The following is a 24,004-nucleotide window of genomic DNA, read 5'->3' on the forward strand; positions in this document are numbered from 1 at the left end:
TTAATAAAATGAGAATCCACTGTAGGTTTTTGAACAGGGAAGTGACATTTTTGGCACAGGATGAAAGGGTAGTAAAGGGAGGGCCAGTGGTCCGGTTACTATTTAGCTAGTGTTTTTGTTAAGAGGCTGATTCTCACTGACCCAAGGTGAACTGACTGCACAGGAAATACTCAAGAGCAACTCACATGTAGAGAAAAAACTTGAAAATTAGAATGAGAAATGTACCTTTCCAAGATTCCATCCTTTGCTTCTACGGACAAATTGTGAATGGGTGGCTTGGAATTATAACCTGTAATTAGAAAACTTTCATCTTTTGTAATTATCACTTAGCAAACTACAGTTGTAGCAGTGGAATTTCAAACCAGCAGGAGAGGGATGTTTTTCCATTCCACTGAAATGGCACAAAGTAAGAATTGCCCTCTTGCCTATGTACATGGCTGGTCTGGTGAGATTTGCAGAAATTTCCACTGCGAGTTTCCTGCAGTGAAGTTGTCTGGGTTGTGCTAGGTTATATCATGGATCAAAGTATGAAACAGTGAATATAAAGGTATCTGGGAAGAAACAGATGCTACACTCCAACAGCATAATTTGAAAATAATATAAGAAAAGGAACATTTATGGAGTTAGGAAAAACACCAAGGATAGTGCAAAAGCCTGGACTAGATAACTTGGGAAGACCTGGCCACCCTAGGCTGAAGAGGCAGTGGGAGGAAGGGCTTATCAGAACCAGGAGAGGGCTAGGGACAGAAGATGTGGGAACTGGTAGAGGAGAAATCCAACTGCTAGCTCCCTGGTAAGGAGGGAGCTGTGAGAATGAATACAGGATAAATACCAGACTTTCCTCTTACCCCGCCTCCTCGTCTCCTGCCAGTGCACCCACTGGATGCACTGGTCTGGAAGCTGGAAGGCATGGGAGTCCATAGATGCCTTCATAAGGGTCAGCCTTTTTAAGGTGCTGAGCAGGTGGAAAAGGCAGAGGAGTGGACCTGAATAGGCAAGTAACTAACATCCAGCAGAAACAGAGAATTGTGACATGGGCCAGATAGCCCATTTGGCTACTTCAGAGTCAACCTAATCTAACAAAGCAGCTGTAATTAATATTAGTAGCAATAATTGATACAGCAAAAAATGTGGCTTTTCTCTGTTGGGCATCTCCTGTGGGCCAAGCGGTATACTCAGCACATTGCGTACTTTATTTTATTTAATCCTCACAATCATCCCACGCCTAGTGTCCGTGCTATCTTGCAGAGTAGGAAAATTGAGATTTAAGGAAATTAGATGACTTGCCCCAAATCCCATAGCTCATAAGAAACATGAGAATTAAAGTTTAGTCCCGTGTTTTCTAAAGTGAAGGTCCATGCTTTTATTTATTTATTTTTTTTACCATTTCCTTAATCTGCTGATCACTTTTATTGATATTTATGCATTCACTTAAAGTATTTTCTACTCAGTTAGATGAATTTATTTGTTTTAAATGGGAACAGTACAGAAATGATAGATTCAAAAGTTCAGCTTTATCTCTGTCCCTCAAAACATGTCCCTCTTCAGGAGTTTTCACTGTTAATGGTAGAGTATATCTCCTTCCAGACTCTTTTTTCCTATATATTTATAAATTTGCATATTTATAAGCATCTACATAGCTGTTTTACAAAAATAAGATCATTTTGTTTATAATTTGTTCAACTTATTACTCTGGTCCTTTTTTCCCTCTTTGGACCCCTGCCTACCATAGTGACTTGAATTATGTTATTATTCTGTGGCTTAAATACGTATAGGTGTAAAATTCCTTGTGCTTCTAGGTGGCACACAACTATAAAACCAGAATAAATGAATAACTAACAAAATTTCAAAATTAAAATTAAACTGTCAATGTTAATGTAATTCAGTTTAACATACTTGAATTAAAATTGCCAATGCGTGTGTGCTAAGTTGCTTCAGTTGTTGCCGACTCTTTGTGACCCTATGGACTATAGCCCACCGTGTTCCTCTGTCCATGCAATTCTCCAGGCAAAAATACTTGAGTGAGTTGACATACCCTCCTCCGGGGATCTTCCCGCCAGGGATTGAACCTGTGTCTCTTCTGTCTCCTGCATTGTTAGACGGGTTCTTTACCACTAGCGCCACCTGTGAAGCCCATAAATTGTCAATGGTTCAGTTCAAGAGTGGGAAGGACTATTAACAAAAACATTTTCCATGTATTTCTACAATTACATGTTCTGATAATGAACTTTTTTAAGCTAATTAGATCAGAGGGCTGCATACACTTTCTTCCTAGATAGTACTAATGATTATGTTACTAATCTGGATTAATGTGCATACAGTGTTACAACTCTCCAACAAATATTTCCCTCCTCAAACTATTGTTAAGCTTTTAGGCTGCACAAAATGAGGTAATCTGGCCTCCAGTTGACCTTGGTGCCTCATTTCCATTCTAGGCCTGCCTCAGTTCTTTCATCATTAGACTGCTTCAGTAGAGTATGTTTTGCATACTGTAATTTTCATGATATATAGCAAAATCTCAGTTTATTAAGTTACTTAAGAAATAGAGTTTTAGTCCATGACAATGTCTTTCAATTTTGAGTATCACTTCAAACTCAAGATTTATCTTTGTAATTGGTTAACATAAACCACCTAAGTACAATATCAGACATAGAATGTTGTCATTTGGATGTTAGGACATGCCAGCTCAAATGCATTCAGTTATACCTATTAGCACATAGAAGTTAAATGCTACCCCTTCAAGTGATCAATTAATAATAACCTGATTTTAAACCACAGTGCAAAATTATGAGCACTGGAATTAGTATCTGCTGTCGGTACTGAGTGACCCAGATTGGGTCAATTCTGATTGACCCAGAATATACCTATTTCCCAGTTTGAGAATCACTGTGCGCTATGTTCCATTAATACTTTCCTGCATGGGGTACAAAGGTCATCAAGACTGGAGGCAGTTACCACTCTGCTAGTTTGTACTGTGGCTTGAGCCTCCCTTTTCCTGTTTCAAGATATACTTATTCTAAAAGACGAGAGGGGAAGTCATAATGGAGATTGTATTGGTATGTACTAACCTCAGAAATGTATTATCCTGCTGTGTAACTCGTCCAGGGGGCACGAGTGCCAGAAATGTGTTTTTGTTTCTAGATCTTTCCTTGTAATTCAATATGAGAATATCTCATTGAAAATGTCCCTTTAAAATGCTCCTTGTTTTTGAAGTTCCTGGTAGTTAAGAAAAAGACCCCAAGAGTTAATTTACCTTTTTTCCCTCCCTCTCTCCTTTTCCTCTTTCCCTTTCTCCTCTCCTCCTCCTCTTCTTTTTTCTAAAAAACATCCTTTAGACTACTTTTGTTGGCTTCGAAGTATAAAACAGACACATTCCCAAGTTAATAAAGCTTATTAGAGCAGAGCTATTACTAGACTAGGACCTCCAAGGCTCCCAGGACTGTGCTATCCATACTAGACATCTGCTGAGGAGCATAAATCAATATTATATTAGGAAACATTCCTCTTTACTGAATTCCGACAATACAGAAGGAATGAGGGAAATACAAGCCACCATTAGGCAAATACCACAGTAATAATTATTGCAGGCAAGATCCACTGATGGATAAAATCAGTGGTTGAAAGCTATTTCTAAACAGGATATTAGCAAAATCTCAAAACTGTCTCTCCCTAGGGAAAAATGATAACTTGTAACAGTAATTTGCAATGAAGAAATCCAACAGATGCTATAGCAACCAAATGGTCAAGGTCAATGTCACTGGTACTGAGCTATAACAGTATTTCCTACCTCTTTATATAATGCACTGAGAATTACACAAGATCACTTGTGCAGATATCTTGTCAAAAAAGGTATAAACTTCTCTTTAATCATGAGATAATATCACTTAAACCCAAATTGAGTGATATTTTACAAAATACCCGTCTACTACAGTTTAAAGGTCATAAAAGACAAGGAAAGACTGAGAAATTGTCACAGGTTGGAGGCAATTAGGGAGACAGTCAAATGCAATGTGGGATCCTGAATTGATCCTGGAACAGCAAAAAGACATTAAGAGAAATACTGGAGAAATTCAAATAAGATCTAGAGTTCAGCCAATTGTATTGACTGAATGTTGGTATATTAATTTCCTGGTTTTGATACTTGTGTTAAGGTTATACAACATGTTAACATCAGAAGACAGTAAGTAAAGGTTATATGGAAGCTGTACTATTTTTAAATTTTTAAAATTATTTCAAAATAGAAAGTTTAAAAAAAAAAAAAAAAAAGGACAGAGATTCTCTCTTCTTGAAAAGGGAAGAAACAGTTGAAATCTTTATGCCTAACTTTAGAGGACCAGGCAAGTTGACAGGTTAAAGTTCTTTGAGAACGTCAGTATATTGTAGTTTGCATGAGGAATTTTACTGATTTATTTTGTATTCCATTTCTCATTCTGCATCAAAATACCTTGCTATTCCTCAGCAAGTGTGATTTAAAAATTGTGCTGTTTTTTAAATGTTATTTTTTTAAAATTCTGAGTATGCAATTTTTTTCTGTTGAGAACTCATTTCGAAGACAAAGTGAGTTTTGGTTCTCCCAGTTAGCTGTGGTAATCTGCTTTTTGGGACTGTATCTCATCTTTAAAATGAGTCACAGTTGTATCTAAATCTAATAAAATTAATCAGTCATGAAGTGTCTACTTACCACTTGCTGAGAACTCAGAACATAGCTGCTGTACTCTATTGAACTTATTAGCTCACAGTGTCTTTGAAGAAATAAGGTGAGCCCTGAGAAATCAAGGCAACACCTTAAATGAAGCCCTGAATGAGATCTTGAGGAGACTCTTGAGAGTCCCTTGGACTGGGTGGAGCTGGTGTTTGGCACTGGGCACTGGATCAGGTTGACCAAACTCTCCACAACCTCTCTGGAATTTAGAACCTTCAGACACCCCTTACCAGGGTTGGGAGCTGGGGAGGTTCCGGCAGTATTCCCACTGTAGGTGCTGAATTTTCTCACTTTGGTCTGGGCTCCCTCTTCCTGTTCTCCTAGCTCCTGATTATTTTCCCTTTTGCCCAGATTCTGATGGTAAACTGAAATCACCTCTGACTGATTTCTTGTTGGTTATAAGTCGATTTCTGTCTGTGGAAGAGTTGGACTCCCACCCTTCTGATAAGTTTTATCAACTTTTCCCCTTGCCCATCGCCTGGCAGGCAGGTACCTTTAAGTTTCCCGGATATATGATCATCTTTAGAGCAGATTGAATTTTGAGCTGGGTTTGAGTGTCCCCTTATGGTAATTAACTCAGAGTCATTCTGGTGTGGCTTTGGAGAAGTGAAAATTGTCCTTCCTGCTTTTCTTCTCTGAGCGTCTCAGTGCATTCAGCTATTACAGGTAAATGTGTCTTACAAGGCTCGAATCTCTGCTTGGCTGTGGAAGAAGTCGCCATTGTGGTCAGGTTGAAAATTATTCATTATTATAATAAATTTTAAAATATATGACTGTTAAAATCATGATCACCAAACCAGAAACAAATAAAGATGAAGTTCCAATGTGGTTCCCTCTTATTCTTTCTCTGGTTAGCATGCTTTCCTATTAGCCCGATCCTCCCTAAACTAGGTCTCAGAGTATAAGTAGAATCAATTTTTATTTGTCTGAAACTCACTAAAATGTAGCATCTTTTCCCTCACATCCTCATGGAGTTACCAGCTCATTACCTTTGATTTATTGGAGAGTCTGAAGCTCTTGACTATAAGAAGAATCTGTTTCCCTCACTCTCTTGCGTCCTGAAATATTTGGCTCCAAATATTTTTTGGAGTCAAAAAAATTCCTAATTTTTTGGTATCAAGAGTTTCATTAAATCTTTCCTCCCCTTTCTAAAGCTTTCCACATTTAAAGTAAGCTACCATGATTATGATGGGACTGAATTTTTTTTTTTTGAGTTTCAGCAAAAGTTACTATGAATCTATTCATATTATATTTAGGTTCATGAGTCATACCCACATTATGTCCCTGGTAAAAATTATGAAAGCCACAGAAAATAGGAGAAAAGGACCATATGAGTGTCTATTTATGGGTCCATGTTTGCTTTCCTACCTCAAATAGAAATACTCAACTCCAGCACCCTCTGGGAAAATTAGTCTTTGATTCAAAAAGATGTTCTGTCACAGCATTACAGCCCTAACCATACCATCAGCCCGCCAGGAAGTCTGAGGAAGAGAGACAGGCAGGCAACCAGAAGGAGAGAAACTTCCTCTCACCAGGAAGTGTCCAGCTCCAAACAAAAGATAAGTCACTTGGTTGCTACCAGGGGAAAGATAACTTAGCCATTGTGTTCATGATTAAGAACCATTCCAATTCATTCATGGAAGGCTTTCAGTGAGGCCAGTGCCTGGAGCCAAATGTAATCTTTCCAAGCTGTGGTGGGCATGGAGAGTCATCCACAGAACAAGGTCAATTTGTGACCCCGGCTGGGCACTCTGTAGCTGAGCGTGGGGCCAGACCAATCTCCACAGTCACAGTTGCCCTGTGCTCTGGCCATGGAGCCCATGAGCAGCAACGCTGCAGCTCACTGAAGGCGTCCGCGAGGAAAATGGCTCACAAGAAACGGCGCAAGCAAGCTGCCGAGCATAGGCTCGGGTCCTTGCGATTGATGGTCAAGCAGGACAAGTCAAGGTGGTAGGGCTGAGACCGGCTGGGACCTGGGACTCTGTCCTGGCGGGCTTGCACTTGTACTTGGACAAATATCTCCTGGAGCAACAGAACATAAAGAAACAATTAGGGACTGAAAATAACTACGCTCATGTGCAGGTGGGGCAAATTATGAACAATCAAATACAAAATGCCACAAACCAACTAAGCTTTCTGATGTGCTGAGAGCAAAAGCAGGGTCCTGCCCCTGATACCTGCAGACAGCACTACCAAGAAGGTGAGCAGACCACTTAAGCCACCCTTCTAGCCTGACCCGCCTATCCGCCCCTCCCCTCCCCCCATTTAAGGGACCAGAGTGCCCTCCTTGGGGAATGTGAGCAAGGGCACCTGTTATTCATTTTCTCTCCCTTTGCAGCAGCGTGAGTCCCAATAAAGCACTGCCTGAGTTCCTCCTCTGGCCTTTTATCAATTTCTATTGATTAAGATAGAACTCCTTGGAACTTCGGGCATTGCCCCCAAGGAGCATCAGCACTTGTGCTGACTTTCAGGCTAAAAGACCCTCTAGGTGTCCAAGGGCAACCTCCAGTTCTGCCAGGACATGTTGGCATTTCCTGCCGCTCTCCTCAGCAGTGGCCGGAGGTTTCTTCCTCACCACGTCCTCTCCCGGGTCTGCGCTTCCAGCTCTGGGGGTACTGTTACTACCCTAGGACTGAACTTTATTCTTACAGGTAATTTAGTGTTTTCTTTGAATTTGGGGAAGGGATAGTCAACTTCATTTACAAAAGGATGTATTCTGGAGTCCAAACAATGTGATCAATTGGCAAGGGAGAATCTTTGTATTAGAGAACAAACTGATCCTAACTCCCAATTTTAACATGACTAATTGGTATTTATCCCTAAATAACTCGGTGACTCAGGCATCACTTCATGTAGGAAGGCTTCTCTGAATTTCCCCACCTCCTTCCAAAGACACAGAGTCAGAAAACGAGAATGTATGGTCACCCTCTATAAAATTATGTCTCAATCTCAGAGTGCTTTCCATACTAATAGATCTCCTGTACTCACACAATCAGAAAATGATAGAATGCAAAAAAAAAAAAAAAAGAAAAAATGTATGGTATAGGGGATGGTTGACCTGGATGTTCAGAAAGTACCATTTTATCCAATGGTTAAACACATCTCTTTAGCGCAGAGTGCCTTGGTCCACACTTCAGCTCTCTCACTGACTGTAATCTCGAGCAAGTCACTTAACCTGCGCCTCAACTTTCTCCACCTGTAGAATAGGAATAAATGGTATCTACCCAAGAGGGTTGCTGTGAGAATTTAATGAATTATGTGTACAAAATGCTTACAACACTGCTTGACACATTGTAAACGCTACTGATGTGTTACCGATTATTGTTCCGGCATGCGGTTGGTCTAGTAAAAGAGGTAGAATTTGAGATGGAGGTCAAGGAGAAGTGAGTTGGGTAAAGACAACTTTTTACCAGGATGCAGGAACACACTTTTATAAGGCTATAGAAACTACTGGTTAAGGTGGTGTAGTTGTTTTCATTTTATTTCTACTCGTCTCTATTCACTGCAGTGGTCTGGGAAAGTAATCCTTCGGTATTTGGCCCAGTGGAACTTACACTCCACTTCCCTACTCCTGAGCTCATGACAGATTCTGATATATTGATAATGGTATTCTTTCCATAGAGAAGATGCAACCTTAGAATGCTTCTCACCATGGGCCTCCTGGGAGGCCCTGCCAATGATTGGAGGAACCAAAAAGATAAAACCACATATGGCATTCCTTGGTGAGTCCCCTGTTTCACCACAGAGAGACTTAGAATCTAAAGAAGTTAAGTGACTTGCCCAAGTGCCACACAGCCAGCCAGAGTGAGAACTAGAACTTGGACTTTTCTACTCTTTGGTTGATATTTGTCATTCCATCATATATAATGGTATTTCTTTTCCTAACATATCACTTGGCTAGCTTAGTTCCTAATTAGAATGGCTTCTGACACCAAGTACATCAATGTAATTTTATTAATAAATGGTTAAATATACATATATAAAAATACATGTGTACGTATGTGTATATGCATGTGTGTAGATGTGTTGTCAAAAGTTCATCAGTAACAGAAGTAAAACCAATGAATCATTGAACTGGTAATCAGTAAAAGTTTATTGTGCACACATCACAGAGATGCTTCACATTCCAGGAACCCTCAAACCAAAACATGGAATGCGGCTCAAAGTGTATTGCTAAAAAACAAATTATTCATTGGGAAGACAGTGCCTTTTTATTCTTCACCATGATTGGTTATAATATTAGAATTTTGTTAAATGATAGGGAACTGGGTTAGTGGTTGCCACATAATCTGTTTGGGGAAACAGTTGTAAGTTTTGCTCTTAATTTTCAGAGGCATAAGCAAGAATGACCCAGGTCAAGTCGGTCTTGTAAAATAAACTAAATTAAGATTTGCTTGTATGATTGAACTGATTTTTTCTGCTCATGGAATTTTCCAGGCTGGTCTCTGTTTGTTTCCGATTTTGACAATATCACATATTTATTAAAGACATGTAGATGCAAATGAAACAATAGGGAACGTGACACACTCATTCATCCAGGAGATGCCCTGCACCATAGTAGTGAAATCCATAATCCTCGCTTGCGCTGCAGCAGTGCTGATGGCACTATCTATCTGGCTTAACCAAATTATTGTGACATGATCTTGTACTAAGGTTGCAAATTGAAAAGCTCCACCAGGCTCATCAACAGCAGACTGAGGATACTTAGAGCTTTGTGCCTGTAAGCATACATTGTGATATTTTACAGCTTTTAAATGATGCATGATGAAATGATTGAAGACCTCATTACGTGGAACAATATCCAGCAGGGAGTGTGATATTCTTAATGATTTAGCACTTCAAGCCCTTATGGGAGTGTTAAGTACTTTTACTAAAGAACTGTAGGGAAGTGGTGTTTGTTACAGTTAAGAGTGAATCTAGACCAACAGTAGAGACTTGGCCATATCGTAGACATGTTCAGGGAACCTGGCAGATGGGAGAAAGTAAGTGGAGTGTCTGGTTATACGCTGAATGTGAGTGACTTAATTAGCATTGCTGAAAACCTGGTAAAGTGGTTCTCAATCTTTGCTGAATATTAGATTCACCTGGGGACTTTTAGCTCTTCCATGCTGGGGGCCTGCTCTAGGGATTGTGAATTAGTTTTTTGGGTGGGCCAGGCAGTGAGGGTTTTCAAAGCTCCCAGATGATTCTAATGTTTAGCCTAAAACATGAATCAATGATGTGGTCCTTGGGGAGCAAATGTATCAATTAGCCTGTTTTTTTGATCCTCCTTTTTAACAACTCTAGTGTAGGGATTGCTGTGAGAATAAATGTAGGAGCAGAGAGAAGGAGCAGCAGGTAGGAAAATACGAAGGATGGGAAACAATTTCTCAAAATCATCACCTACTTGTTCAGAGTTTGGGAACTCTCCTTATAGAAGAATCATTCAATACAATTTATAATGACAAATCATGTCTGGAATATGACTCTATGCTTCCTAACCTGGAATCGTAAAAATGACTTCAGATCAGTTCAGTTGCTCAGTCGTGTCCGACTCTTTGTGACCCCATGAACTGCAGCATGCCAGGCCTCCCTGTCCATCACCAACTCCTGGAGTTTACCCAAACTCATGTCCATCAAGTCGGTGATGCCATCTAGCCATCTCATCCTCTGTTGTCCCCTTCTCCTCCTGCCCTCAATCTTTCCCAGCAGCAGGGTCTTTTCAAATCATCAATTAAATTCACTTAATGAACTTTTACAAGAATACATGGGGCAAAAAAGCATAGTTTCTGCTCTCCAGAAAATGACAGCTGGATAATTTTGTGGAAAATGACATAGGAGAGGCACAAAATATGCGTATTTGGGCAATGGACTTTTCTTCTTCCCTCTCCTTCTTTGGAGCCAGGTACTTTCTGTCAGGCGAATGTATGCTCCTCGGTTCTGTCTCATCACAACAAAGATTTGGAGTGACGGACATTAAAGCCTTCTGCATGTCACAGCTCTCGGGTCTTGGACAGACCGTGTTATAGTCGTGTTATAGCTCTCAGGGCTCGAACAGACCGTGTTATAGCTCTTAGACAAATCAGTGTTACAGCTCTATTTTATTTAGAAAATAGCAGGAAAATCCATCCTCTAGGCATGAGGCCATGTCGACCCAAAGATGTGAAGAGAAGAGTGCCCCAGCGCACACAGGAGAGAGAGCCTCGGCCCTTTGGCTCCTCTTATATGTTTTTTTTCTCCCCCTGGGCCTGCCCTATGTAAATTGGGCTAGCCAGGAGTGTTGTTTGTTCTACCTGAGGTCCTCACTCCGGTCCTCGGACCTTCCTTTGTTCTATTTTTGCAGGCTTCTCCCTTCCTTATCTTTTAGCCACTGCCATTCTGGACTCCTTTTGCCTATTCTAACTACCTAACATTTCTATGGTTCTTGAAAATGTAACTTGGGCGGGGAGGATGCTATTGCCTTTGTATAAGGTACAAGAGATAAACTAACAGAAGATCATATTCAACAGCTGAATTTTTTTGGATCTTTTGTCTATTGGCTAGATCAGGGCATGAACCCCGTTCCCTCATTTTTAAAATTCTACTTAGAGCTATACTTCCTCACCTCTGATTCCTCATCTTTCTCCCATCCGACGGTGACAACTGAGATTGCAGTGAATGACAGTAAAACCTCCCTGGGACTACATGTAATACTTGACAGGGTGAGGGCTAGGAGGAGGTTAAAAGGACTGAGGGGCTATGGGGGATTGGGAGGATGGGGTATGGATTAGGTGTAGCTACTGAATTGCAAGCTGAAGCCCCCAGAGAGGCCTCTCCCATAAACCCACTATTCATTGAGTGAATAGATTTTCTCACCTCAGCCACAGGTAGAAGACTGATTGATTGCTCTTTGGGATTTTGTATAATTGTTTGCTCATTTGTTTTATTTATAGACTATTTTTTTTTTTCCACAACAATGATGGTTAATGCTAGGGTTAGGAAGGATTTCAGAGAGAGGTCAGACGGTTGTCAATAACCAAAGCTTCAGGAAGCTGAAGCTAGACTTTCATAGACTGTAGACTTTTTAATTGGAAAAGTCACTGGAGAGACTTCACTCCACTCTGATTTTTTAATGAAACGACCTAACCTTGAGAAATAGTGATGGAGTGGGGTAGAGATGAGGTGAGGCAGAGGGAACCTTATAAGCCAGGCTATAAGAGAAGGGAAGACCAAAGACCCACTGGATAATGGAGAGATCAGCTGCCTGATTATCAGGTTGTAACATTGGGTAAAAGTGAATTATTTTAACTAAAGAAACTGAAATAATAGTATGAACCAGATGTGAAGCATTTAGTTATGACTCATGTTAGAAAAAAATAAAAGATTAGGGTAGTTCTTGGAGAGATAAGGACAGAGGAGCAGCATTGTAATTTACTTGGAAGTGTTGTTGTTCAGTCAGTAAGTCATGTCTGACTCTTTGCGACCCCATCACTGCAGCACGCCAGGCTTCCCTGTCCTTCACTATCTCTCGGAGTTTGCTCAAACTCATGTCCATTGAATCAGTGATACCATCCAGCCATCTCATTCTCTGTCACCCCCTTTTCCCCCTGCCCTCAATCTTTCCCAGCACCAGGGTGTTTTCCAATGAGCCAGCTCTTCACATCAGGTGGCCAAAGTATTGGAGCTGCAGGTTCAGCATCAGTCCTTCCAATGATTATTCAGGGTTGGTTTCCTTTTGGTATTGCCTAGTTTGATTTCCTTGCTGTTAGTTCGAAAGCATCAATTCTTCGGTGCTCAGTTTTCTTTATAGTCCAACTCTCACATCCATACATGACTAATGGAAAAACCATAGCTTTGACTAGATGGACCTTTGTTGGCAAAGGGATGTCTCTGCTTTTTAATGTGCTGTTTAAGAAGTGAGGCCTTCCCATGTAAGCTCTGAAAACAAAAGGATAATGCTTCTTCCTTTCCCTTTTCCCTCTTCACTTCTGCTGCCACTGCTAAGTTGCATCAGTCGTGTCCGACTCTGTGACCCCATAGACAGCAGCCCGGCAGGCTCCTCTGTCCCTGGGATTCTCCAGGCAAGAACACTGGAGTGAGTTTCCATTTCCTTCTCCACTACTCTCTCACATTTTCTCTCCTCTTCCCTTTCTCCAGTCAAGAGTCATCACTGAGTGGGAATCCATGCTGAGTGCCATGAAGCTCTCTCCAATAGTGCTTCCCTAGTGATGGAGATGGTGCCACCCAGGGAACTCACCTGCTGTGTGTGGGGACGGCTGTGCCAGCAGAGGCTGGAAGGTGGGGCAGAGGGGGCTCTCGCCTCCATTTTGCAGTCTCTCTCTGCCCCACAATCAGACATCTGGGTTAAGTGTTATCTCTGTTAGAAGTAGAAATTCAACAATAAAAAGGAGCAATTTGAATTTTAAATTTCATATGGAAATGATTAGGAGTATGAATAGTGTCAATGGAATGCGTCATCATTGCTACAAAAATAGACTTTGGTATTACAGTAAAAGCAACTGTAATTTTATTTTGGAACTCCTTCTGCCTCCTCTTTCCTTATAATATCCAAGCAAATAATTGAAATAAAAAATTGGTCCTCTCTTCCCTGCTAACCCCACCATTAAATCTCCTCAATACTATCACATTCATTTTTATCAACATAATAATTCAAGAATGAATCAAAGAGAACACAAACTCTGAAGTTTGCTCTCAAAGCTTTTTCAAGCTCTAGAATTTAGTGTTGGTTTAATTTAGTCTGCAGGAATAACAATGCTACTGGTGTTTTGGTTAGTCAACTGTGATGATGCAATGTACCTAGAGAATAACACTCTATTTCATGGTGGAAAATTGTAGTCTTTCCTTTCAATAAGAAGTGTAAGGACTCTTGAAATACAGCGAAGCTTCAAAAGCTAGAAAAAGTAGGTGAAAATACATGAAGTTTGTTTCCTTGGACCTCTCAAAGACTATATCCTTTCTTTAGGGCAGCTAATCACTCTGCAAATAACTTTCCCAAAATGAGGACGTTTCTTTTAGATGATTTTTTAAATATACTTTATGTATTTAATGAAATTATTCCTTTGCTCCAACCCATAAGCAAGATACGTTGACTTTATAGCTCCAAAAATTACATCACATTGCACTGTGTCTCTGTCTCTGATGCCACCATCTTAGTCTGGCTCTCATCTGTGTTGGCTCCACCTGCTCAGACTTATGCCCCCATTCCATCTTCTCACATACAACAACCAGTGTCCTCAAATTAGAGTGTAAATGACCTCCCATCCCACATTGCTCACCTGCTGAAAGACCTGCAGTGAGAGAAGTTTGAATTCCTCTAATGCAGTCCCCTCTCCCCCATCCTCTTACTTTCTCCCCAACACTCTGCTGTTTCTTTCATAAGACTTTACAATAATTTGTAAACAGTTCATTTGCTTATTTTTTATTGTATTGTATTAATTTTTTATTGTATTATTTTATTGTATTTTTTTCTATCAGATTGTATGATTCATAAATTCAGGGATATTTTTGTCTTGTTCATCTTTGGTTCCTAGTGGCAAGTGCAATAATGGACATGATGGCCTTTCCCCGCAGTATTTTTAAAATAAAAAATTTCAAGCATATACTATAGAGAACTTTATAATGAACACCTGAATGCCTAACCCCTAGTTTCTACTGTACTTTCTTCATCACGTATTTATCCATCTTTCCATTCCTCTATCTACCCATCGACACATGGTTTACTTTTAATACATTTGTTGAATGAATGGGTAAATGAAGAATTTACTCTTCGGTAAATAGAAGGTGATGTCCTAAGGTGACTCAACACCAACACTACGCTTCCTTGTTTCTGTGTGGACACAAGGTATGGGGAACTATGTCATGTTCCGTACTGCGTGCATCTGTTTAGCTCTGTACCAGGCATTGGGCCAGAAAACTGAGGAGGCCAGAAAAATGAGAAATAAGGACAAATGTCCTGCCTTCCAGGGTTACATGCTTGAATAGTGAGAAGATTCTAATATGTTAGTGATAGAAGAAGAAAGAAGTAGAGAATGTCGACTAGAGATTTTGGTTTTTTTTTTTTGCATTCATGACTTGTTAATAAAGACCAACCAGTGCTATTGCAACGTTAAAACTGCCTGATTTCTTGGCCTTTTGTGTTTGCTGTTGCACAAGTAGGCAGAAACAATTGTTGACTTAGCCAATGCCAATGAAGGAATATTTTATGATTCCTAGTTTAGCGAGTGACAAATGCAAGCCCATTGGAACCATGAAACTCCTAGCTTTTTGTTTTTTTAAGTTCTGTACATAGCATTGAAATATACACATTATAGAAGCAAAGGAAAACAAATAAAAAGTATTGCTTATCTAGGCTAACTATGGTCAAGGTAAAGTGCATCTCTGTCTAGTCTGCAAAATTGACAGAGAAGAGCACGTAGAGCTTTCTTCCTTCTGCATGCAGATAGTTTTTTTCCAACTACGGTCGATTATATTTTTTGGACCCTGCATTTATTATTTTGATTGCTCAGAAGAAATGCTTACCTTTGAAGTGACATCCTGGGGCAGTGCTTTGCAATATCCTTTATTAAGCTTTACTGTGTCTATTCACATTTATTTTAATTCTTATTTTTAGAAGGAGGATTTTAAGAAGGTCAATGCATTTAAGAAGGTCAGTGATTGAATTCCAAGAGTACTTAGCAGGGGTCCATGTATATAAGGGTGTTGAATCATTGTGAACTGGGAATGCGTCCAAGTTCATGCTTAACTGAGAATCCTCTGTGAAATATTTAAAAGTGAAAGCATTCTTATAAAATGGGCCCATGGGCCTGGACAACACAGAAATGGGAAACAGCACTACAGAAGCAGCAGAGGCAGAGCTGAGATCTGGGCTTGCTGTTGTTCTGATCTTGGCTATATCCCCAGCCCCTCACCCCTTTTATTGATGACATTCTGCTTTCTAGCATGTGAGGGGCCCTCAGACAATTAACTTTCATTTGCTCACATTGTCCTCCCCTGGGCTTCTATGTGGCAAATATTTCAGGGCCCAGTATGGTCCTGACCTGGATTTGCTTCCCGGCTTTGCCACTAGTAGTTAAGGGACCTTGAACAAGAAATGTACTTTTTCTAAGTTCTAGGTTCCTTATCTGTAACTGGGAGACCTTAATACCTATTTGAACATGTAAAGCATGTCCACCATGTAGAAGACTCTTGATAAATGTAGTCTTACCCTACCATCTTAAGATCAGTTACTACCTTGGATTAGTAAGAAATGATGTTTGCAGAGAAGTCTGGATGTAAGCATCTAGATATTGAGTGCAGTAGGAGGAAAAAGCAAATCTGGAGGTGAATATTTTATTTATAAAATTAAACCTAATTTTATTTTGCAAAAATCAACAAATACATGTTCAGATCTGGTTTATCTTCAAAACACGTTTTTGTTTTTTAACAAACATGCAAGGTAATTTGGCATGCCAAGCATCTTTCTCTCTAGCTCTCCTTGAAATTTTCTTTCATAACACAAAGAAGGGTGCAAATATTATCCAAAAACTATTTATATCTTTTACCCTCCAGAATTACTAACATTAATATTTATTGAGAGGAAAGGAAAACTGCAAGGTTTGTTCTTTGGCATTCACATTTGACTCAACAGTATAATTAAAAACTTGTATTGGTTTCTAAGATAAACACTTTGAAGGAAATTTAATAAATCTTGTTTTTGCTCTACAAAGGAGCCACTATATCAAAGCATTTAACTGAAGCTGTCGAGTTCCTGCTGGTAGAATATTACTTCCAGCCTATTTATTAGCTTTTCTTCCTGTAGCCCAATATATGATCCCTACCCCCCTCTCCACTGAGTGAAAGCTCAGAAAGGAGGCAATTTCTTGTCTCTTTCCCCCCAGCATCATGCAAGGCAAGGCAGCATCACAATCACAATATCTGAATTTATTTTGATTATATATTTTTTCTTATGCTTAAAATTATTTTGTATTATAGTACTTACTGGGTTATCTAAAATCAACACTGTTGATTTTGAACTGTTATAAAGCCAGACTTTTAGAGGCATTTGAAACAATTCATGAACCATGTCTGATTGGAGTTAATTGCCTTCAACCAATGCCTTCAATTCTTTTGCACTTGAAGGAAAAGAATTTTAGAATCAGCAGGTTCCTAGAAAATAAGACTTTAGGGGTCTATATAATTTATTCAGGTCTTTTTGTATATTGTAAACAAAGATAGGATACTTTGACAGTAGCTTATGAACAAATTTTTTAAAAATATATCCTTCACTATAGAATAGGTATCAAGGGAGCATTTTAAATATGACTCTGATAGGTCTCTTATGAGCCTATCTTCCAGAAAAAGCTTATAGGCAATTTACCAATTAAAAACAAAATCTAAACTTATAGATTTAAGTTGAGAGAATATGGTATGTGACGTAAGGTCATTGTGTTATCCATGGTCTAATGCACAACATAGCGTGTACAAAAGAACCTAAAGAGACATCTATCTCAAATTTCAGGCAGGATCTAAGACTGCATAGAGAGGGGAGAGCTTTCCCGGTTAGATAGTGAAAGAAGCCACAGTATTCACCTAAATCAACGCGTTGGAAGCAACATACACATATGCAATGCCAGTTCGCAGAATGCAGAAAAGATCAATTAGAAATTGTACTGTGATAGCCACACATTTTGGAGAAAAATTCCCAAGCCAGGCGAATGTGGATGGGGATAAAAACATAGGCGGTGTATACCACCATAGCAAAGATGGTTAGTAGGATGGTATTGAACATAGATTGCTCCCAAGGCTCCAAGACAGCACAGCAGCTAATGATTTGATATTGATAGTAGAGCCAGGATAAATAGTCCTTCACACGCTTGAAATCCATGGCTGGTTCCTTCAAGCTGCAGCAAGTCTGTCCTGTTAAACAAGGTAACAGATTAGAACAAAACAAATAAGGCACTGTACACAGAATCTCCTTAGATTTTCATGATCTCAGCATGTAAAAAATTTTCAAAGGTTAATGATCATTGAGTGAATTACTAATAGGAATATTACATGGAAATAATAAATAGCATGTTAATCATAGGAATTAATAATATTGTCATTATTGCTAATAATTACTACTAGAATTAATAGCAATATTAACAGTAATATTTATCTAAAAATCATAAATGTTAGTAATAATTCTAGTGATACTAGTATCTACAATTGAGGCTAACCACATTTTCTTTAGCCCTGTACATCGAGAGAAATAAACATGAATTTTCTATTTCCTACAACATATATTTTGCAAGAAGAAGTTTAAAAAATAGTATGTGGGAAAGAGTTAATATAGCAAGCCTGAGGTTGCTATCTTTAGAAGGGCCCTTGGCTGGCATCTGGGAACTTGGTTTTTGGAATGTTCTCTTCATTCCCTAATGGATAAGGATGATTCACCTTGCCTAGACTGTGCAAACACTGTAATTTATGGTGAACACCTGCTTTATTCTGGGAGCCTGGAATTTTTGTAATTGCCAGACAGAGAGTGTCCATGTAGCCAGCCCCAATAAAAATCTTGGTGCTGAGTCTCTAATGGGCTGCCCTGGGCAGAAACTTGACATGTATCATGGTACTTTTTGTTGGTAAAGAAAGAAGCACATTCTGAGTGTCCACTCATGGGAGGGAGAGAACATCTGAAGCCTATAAATGAATTTCTTCAGACTCTGCCCATGTCTCTCTTCCTTGCTGATCCTGTTGTTTATCATTTTGCTACAGTAAACCTTAGCTGTGAGTGTGAATATATGCTGAGTCCTATGAGTCTTCTAGTGAGGCACTTGACATGTGGTTGGTCTTAGAACCTTGGAAACAAAGGGTAAGCAGAAAGTGTACCTTTGGGTGGTCATTTGGTTTGGGGGTAGAGAACTTATGAAAAACAAAAAAATGTTTTGTTGGCCCTGAGATAGGATCACAGTTAAAACTTCCTAGAAGGAAGGCCATCAGACGCTCACAGACATGGTGGGTGTCCTTGTAGATACGAGCTGACCCGTGCTTGTTCTGCTTACTCCTCAGGATGTCATGGTGCCACATAATCTAAGTCCATCTTGATGACTTACTATTCAAGTCACAGTTACGTTTTTTGAAGATCATTCCTATGTTCTGACATGAACGTATCTCTCTTTTCTTTGATTCTCATTTGAGTAAAAGCAATATATTTTTGCTGCATAAGACTGAGGACTCCTCAGGTTATGGGGAGATTCTCATGATCTTAAGACCTAGCATAAAGACAGTCATCAGCAAATACTTGCTGAACAAATAAGTAAATGAATGAATAATATGTAACTAACTTAAAAAAAAAATAGAGATGACTCATAGTCTGGACCTAAGTGGGATATGGTTGGCTATTGCTGACTTTCAACAGCTTGGCTTTGATAATAAGTAACCCTTTGTGATAAGGATAATTTCCACAAAAACTTAAAATGGGAAAGCCTTTGTGTTACCAGGTCGTGATTATTTGTAATAATGGTCAGAATAATCCAAATAAGTAGATAATACAAACTGAAGTTGTTTTCACTTTCCTATGAAAAGAAAAGTGAGCCTCTCATCTTTTCTAGAAGCCAGAGTGGGGACTAAGTCATTGGATATAAATGCATTGTCTTGGCAGGCGGACTTCAGTGAGAAGTTACCTCCAGTGTTCTTCATTCCTAACTCTAGTTGTAGAGAAAGAGCAAAGGTCAAAGGTCTTAGAGAGAATGAGTGACAGGAGGAGTGATCATTTTAGTGAATAATATTATCCAAGCAACCAAGACTTTCCATTGATAGACTGATAGAGAAAATTAGGAGATATGACTATTTGAGCTTTTAGGCTGTTTCGTTAGACAACTGTATGTTTCAAACTAAATTTGATTTTTAAGAATCTCATTCGTGGATACCCATACTTGCTCTCTCTCCATTACTTAGACAGTTCAGGGTGGTGCCAGGTAAGTGACTGGGAACGTGAGAGTCCATTCATCGGGTGTGAAGTCCCAGACCATGCCGGGGGAAGGTGGGAGAAGGACGGCTGGGGGGCCCAGACCTTCCCCTCACGAAGCTTGACCCAGCTGGGGAGACAGGTAGCAATCACAATATACATAAACATATAATTATCAACTACCTTATGCCCCAAAGGACAGGAGCGACGTATAAAGGGGCTGTGGGAAAATTAATCCAGACTGCGTCTGTGTCTCTGAGGAAGAGATATTTGAGGTAAAATCCAAGAGACGACTGTGAGCCTAACAGATAAGTCAGGTGGGGAGAATGGCCAAGACAGAAGAATCGACTTGTGTTTGTTCAGAGGTTAGAGGGTGGAAGGAGTTTGATGAGTGGTTGGGTGGGGCAGTGAATGGAGCACAGAGATCTGGGGAGGGAGACGGGGAGTGTGGGAAAACTGAAGAGGAGGGAATGACCAGAGTGAGGCCACACTCCCTAAGCTTGGACCTATGAGTGAGGGGGCTCCAGAGGTTTTTAATACGGGAATGCTGTAGTGGGTTTGAGAGGGTGAGGCTTTAAGTTCATATAGACATGTTGCCTTCCCTGTATTCTAAAGCCACGTTGAAATGCTTTTGAATTTTCAGTAAATCTATGCCTCTGCCCTCCCATGGGAATTACTCATTCAGAATCAACCATGTACTGAAAATCTGTTTAAAATATTTTCAATTACTCTTTTTACTTTTAAAAATGAGATAAATCACTCTTTTAGAAATATCATTGACTTTTTCCCCTATACATTTTAGCTTTTAAAAAATGTACTAATTAATTGCCTAGCCATTGGTTTCTCTTAAAAAATGAAACTTCTTGCTTGAGCAGCCCCAGTGGACACCTTGATTGTACCCTTGTGAGGGATCCTGAGCCAGAGGCTAACTTGTGCCCGAATTCCTAAGCCATAGAAACCCTGAGGTGGTCAGTGTTCATTGTTTTTAGCTGTTAAAGTCAAACAATCAAGGAAACAACAGCTCTAAAGCATACCAGCATGCATCACACCAAAGCCGGATACCTGGTAAAGACTTGGTTACATATTGCTAACAATTTAAAGGATTAAGATTGAACTTTTTTATTCTCGCCCATTTCTCCAGTGCCCCGGATCATTTCCCAGCCCTCTCAGTTCTCAGCTCTGACAAGCTTTTATGGTCCCATTTCATTCCAGTCTCACAAAGTAGGAGAATCAATAAAAGACATTGATGTCCCCCTTTCCTTTGGTTCTTTTCCCCCTTATTAATGAGATGCAGTTTTAAAGATTATCTATTTACTGTTGGTCATGAAAAGGTGAGAAGAGAGTTGGTTATTATTGGTAAACCATCTGCTACAACCTATTGTTAGAATATACACTATATTTAGATTCTAGATTTGCTTAGATAATATGCTTTTCCTTCCTTTTGAGTCTATTTTAAAATTTCCTATGGGACAACATGCAAGATTTAAGAAAACCACTTTAGACAATTTAAGATGAGTGATGTGGGAAGGAGAATTTGTTCATTCATTAAACAACTGCACTTTGAGTACTGCTCTGTGGTTTTTTCTGAGTAGTAACAGCTTCAAAAGGAATCCATTCCAAAATGGCATTGCAGACAGAAGATGCTCTTCTTGGCAGCAGCAAACTGGACCACGTAGCAAGCATGCAGTGATGGGGGCCAGGAATGAGCACTAAATGAGGGGAAAGGGCATGGAAAATGCTAAGAAGCAAGCTAGGAAAACCCTAGGAAAACTGGCTGAATTTGGGAAATAAGATGACAAAAATGGCATGAAATTAATTATCCATAGGTAACCTGGAACTGTTATTGTTGTTGTGTAGTTGCTAAGTTGTGTTCAACTCTTTTGTGACCCCATGATCTATAGCCTGCCAGGCTCCTCTGTCGATGGGATTTCCCAGGCAAGAATATTGGAGTAGGTTGCCATTTCCTTCTCTAGGGGATCTTCTTCACCAGGAATTGAACCCACATCTTCTGCATCTTCTGCATCTCCTGCATTGGCAGGATACTTTATCACTGAGCCACCAGGAAAGCCCAAACTAGAGCTAGATAACAGCAAACATCTTAATGTCTTAATTTTCACAGTGAAGTGTGAAATTAACTTGCCCTTAAAGACCTGATGGCATATCCTAGTAATGCAAAAAAAAGACATAAAATGCTTACTCTGTTTAAGCATACTATGCATCTCCTTGTTTTTAATTATGTGTTTTTTTAAAGGTGATTTCCTGTATATGGAAAAGAGGGAGCAAGTAGTTTGTTCTTTCTCTTCCTCCTGCTTCTTTTAATTTTTCCTCTAAACTTGATGATTTTTCGAAACCCTCTTAAATGTTTGAGGAGGTTGTGCATTCAAAGGTGACACTGCCTAAGCACGTGGTGGGACGTGTTCAGTAGGACAGTGGCCTGGATGGGCTTGGCTCTCGCAGCTGAAACTGTGTGTAATGGCTTACGGCGAGTGGGGAGGGCTGGGAGCCCCTGTGGGACACACAGTCAGTGAAGTGCTCGGTAAAAAGTGGGGGTGGATGTACAGAACAGACTTTTGGACTCTGTGGGAGAAGGTGAGGGTGGGATGTTTCGAGAGAACAGCATTGAAACACGTATATTACAAAGGGTGAAACAGATCACAGGCCCAGGTGGGATGCATGAGACAAGTGCTCGGGCCTGGTGCACTGGGAAGACCCAGAGGGATCGGGTGGAGAGGGAGGTGGGAGGCGGGATCGGGATGGGGAATACATGTAAGTCCATGGCTGATTCATGTCAATGTATGACAAAAACCACTACAATACTGTAAAGTAATTAGCCTCCAACTAATGAAAATATAAAAAAAAAATGGGGGTGGGACAAAGGCCAGCACTGTTGCTTGGAGGGATGGATTGTGAGGCCAGAGGAAAAGGTTTCTCTGGGCCATTGTTTGATTTTTAATGTTTCTTTCTTTTAATGGAAGTATAGTTGTCAGTGTTGTGTTAGCTTCAGGTATATAGCAGTGATTCAATTTCTATGTGTATTTATATGTGGAAGTGTGTGTAAATATATGTGTATGTACATATATACGTATGTATGTGTGTATATGTGACTAAGCCTAAGCACTGGCCCAAGTTCTGACTTCCCCACTTGCTGGCATGTAAACTTGGCGCAGTTACTTAATTATTCTGGACCTCAAGCTCCTCTTCTGTAAACGGAAATAACAATCCCTTCTGTTTAAGGTTGCTGTGAGGATTAGCAAAAATGCAAGCAAAGCATCAAGTAAAGGGATTTGTATATGGAAGAAGTACATAGATAGGAAGATGGAATCTAACCAGAGAAAGACTTTCCTCTCTCTCTACCTTCCTTTTTATTTACTACCATCCTGGTAATTGCACTAGGAACTGGAGATTCCATAGTGACTAAGACAATCATGGCCACTGTCCCCAAGAATGATAATTATAATTTAGCTGGATACATTCCACATATATGCATTTTAGACAATATTTACCACGTGTTAAGTAGCTAAAGTGTAATCCTAGAATGTTAGGGGTGGCTGGATGGACTGTAGAATCCCCTAGACCCAGTCATTAATTTTAAAGAAAAGGGTCAAGCCTCTGAGGCTAAACATTAAATGGATATTAAATTGCTTGATGTCAAAGTGGTTTGTCAAACCGAATTAAAGTGACTAGATTATTCTAGGTGGTGAATACTCTGTGTTTGTGAACTGATGTTGGATGAAAGAAGTAGACATTTCAGTGGAGGCTTTCTGTGATCTTCAAAGATTCAAAGTTGAGCAAGGACATTGGTATCAAGTGTGTAGGTATCTGGAAGAACTTCAGCCCCACCTTCTCTCAATTTCCCCAGATTCTACTCTTCTCTTACTCAAGACTCCTGAAAGCCCAGATTCTCTTCCAGTCAAATAAAGGTCTGAATGCCCACTTATTGCAGATATTACTGGGAACTGGCAAAAGCCAAGGTTCCTGTTACCAGTGTACAACTTAGCATGGATAAAAGACCTAAAGTGGAGTTTTGCCAAGTTGAGGGGAGAAAACGTTGGGAGGAAGAGATTATTAGAGAATGATTAAGAGAGTCTTGGGAACCAGAGGGAGAGAGAGATTCCTGCAGGGAACCCAGGGAATGAATGGGGACACAGTGACAGTAGAAAACAGGAGAACTTGGAATTCCCCTAAGAAGTTACATCATAACTGATTGGAGAGTTAGTGGCTATTTTTACTTTCTGAATGATTTTTTAATTTCTGAATACGGTCACTGAATGATTTCTCTCTCACTAGACTGTATACAGTGAGGAAAGGTAAATTTTGATCTCGTCTCTCACAATGATAGGGAGAAGTCCTGGGACTTGGGATCCACATTATTCAGGGACAAAACTTTCTTCTGGCCTGAG

At 39.9% G+C, this 24,004-nt stretch overlaps 1 protein-coding gene and 1 pseudogene across 1 annotated transcript in view; both read right to left on the reverse strand.

Annotated features, from left to right (window-relative positions):
- Positions 1-6,332: 6,332 nt before the first annotated feature.
- LOC122675896 lies at positions 6,333-13,019 on the reverse strand (annotated as a pseudogene).
- Positions 13,020-16,007: 2,988 nt separating this feature from the next.
- Positions 16,008-24,004, reverse strand: part of SPTSSB (serine palmitoyltransferase small subunit B) — a 29,698-nt gene continuing 21,701 nt past the window's right edge. Inside the window, exon 4 of the mRNA XM_043875281.1 lies at positions 16,008-17,575. Within this exon, the coding sequence (XP_043731216.1) occupies positions 17,313-17,543 (231 nt within the window). The 5' untranslated portion in view covers positions 17,544-17,575 and the 3' untranslated portion in view covers positions 16,008-17,312. The remainder of the gene's footprint in view (positions 17,576-24,004) is intronic.

Source organism: Cervus elaphus, chromosome 19, assembly GCF_910594005.1.
Source record: "Cervus elaphus chromosome 19, mCerEla1.1, whole genome shotgun sequence".
Lineage (NCBI taxonomy): Eukaryota > Metazoa > Chordata > Mammalia > Artiodactyla > Cervidae > Cervus > Cervus elaphus.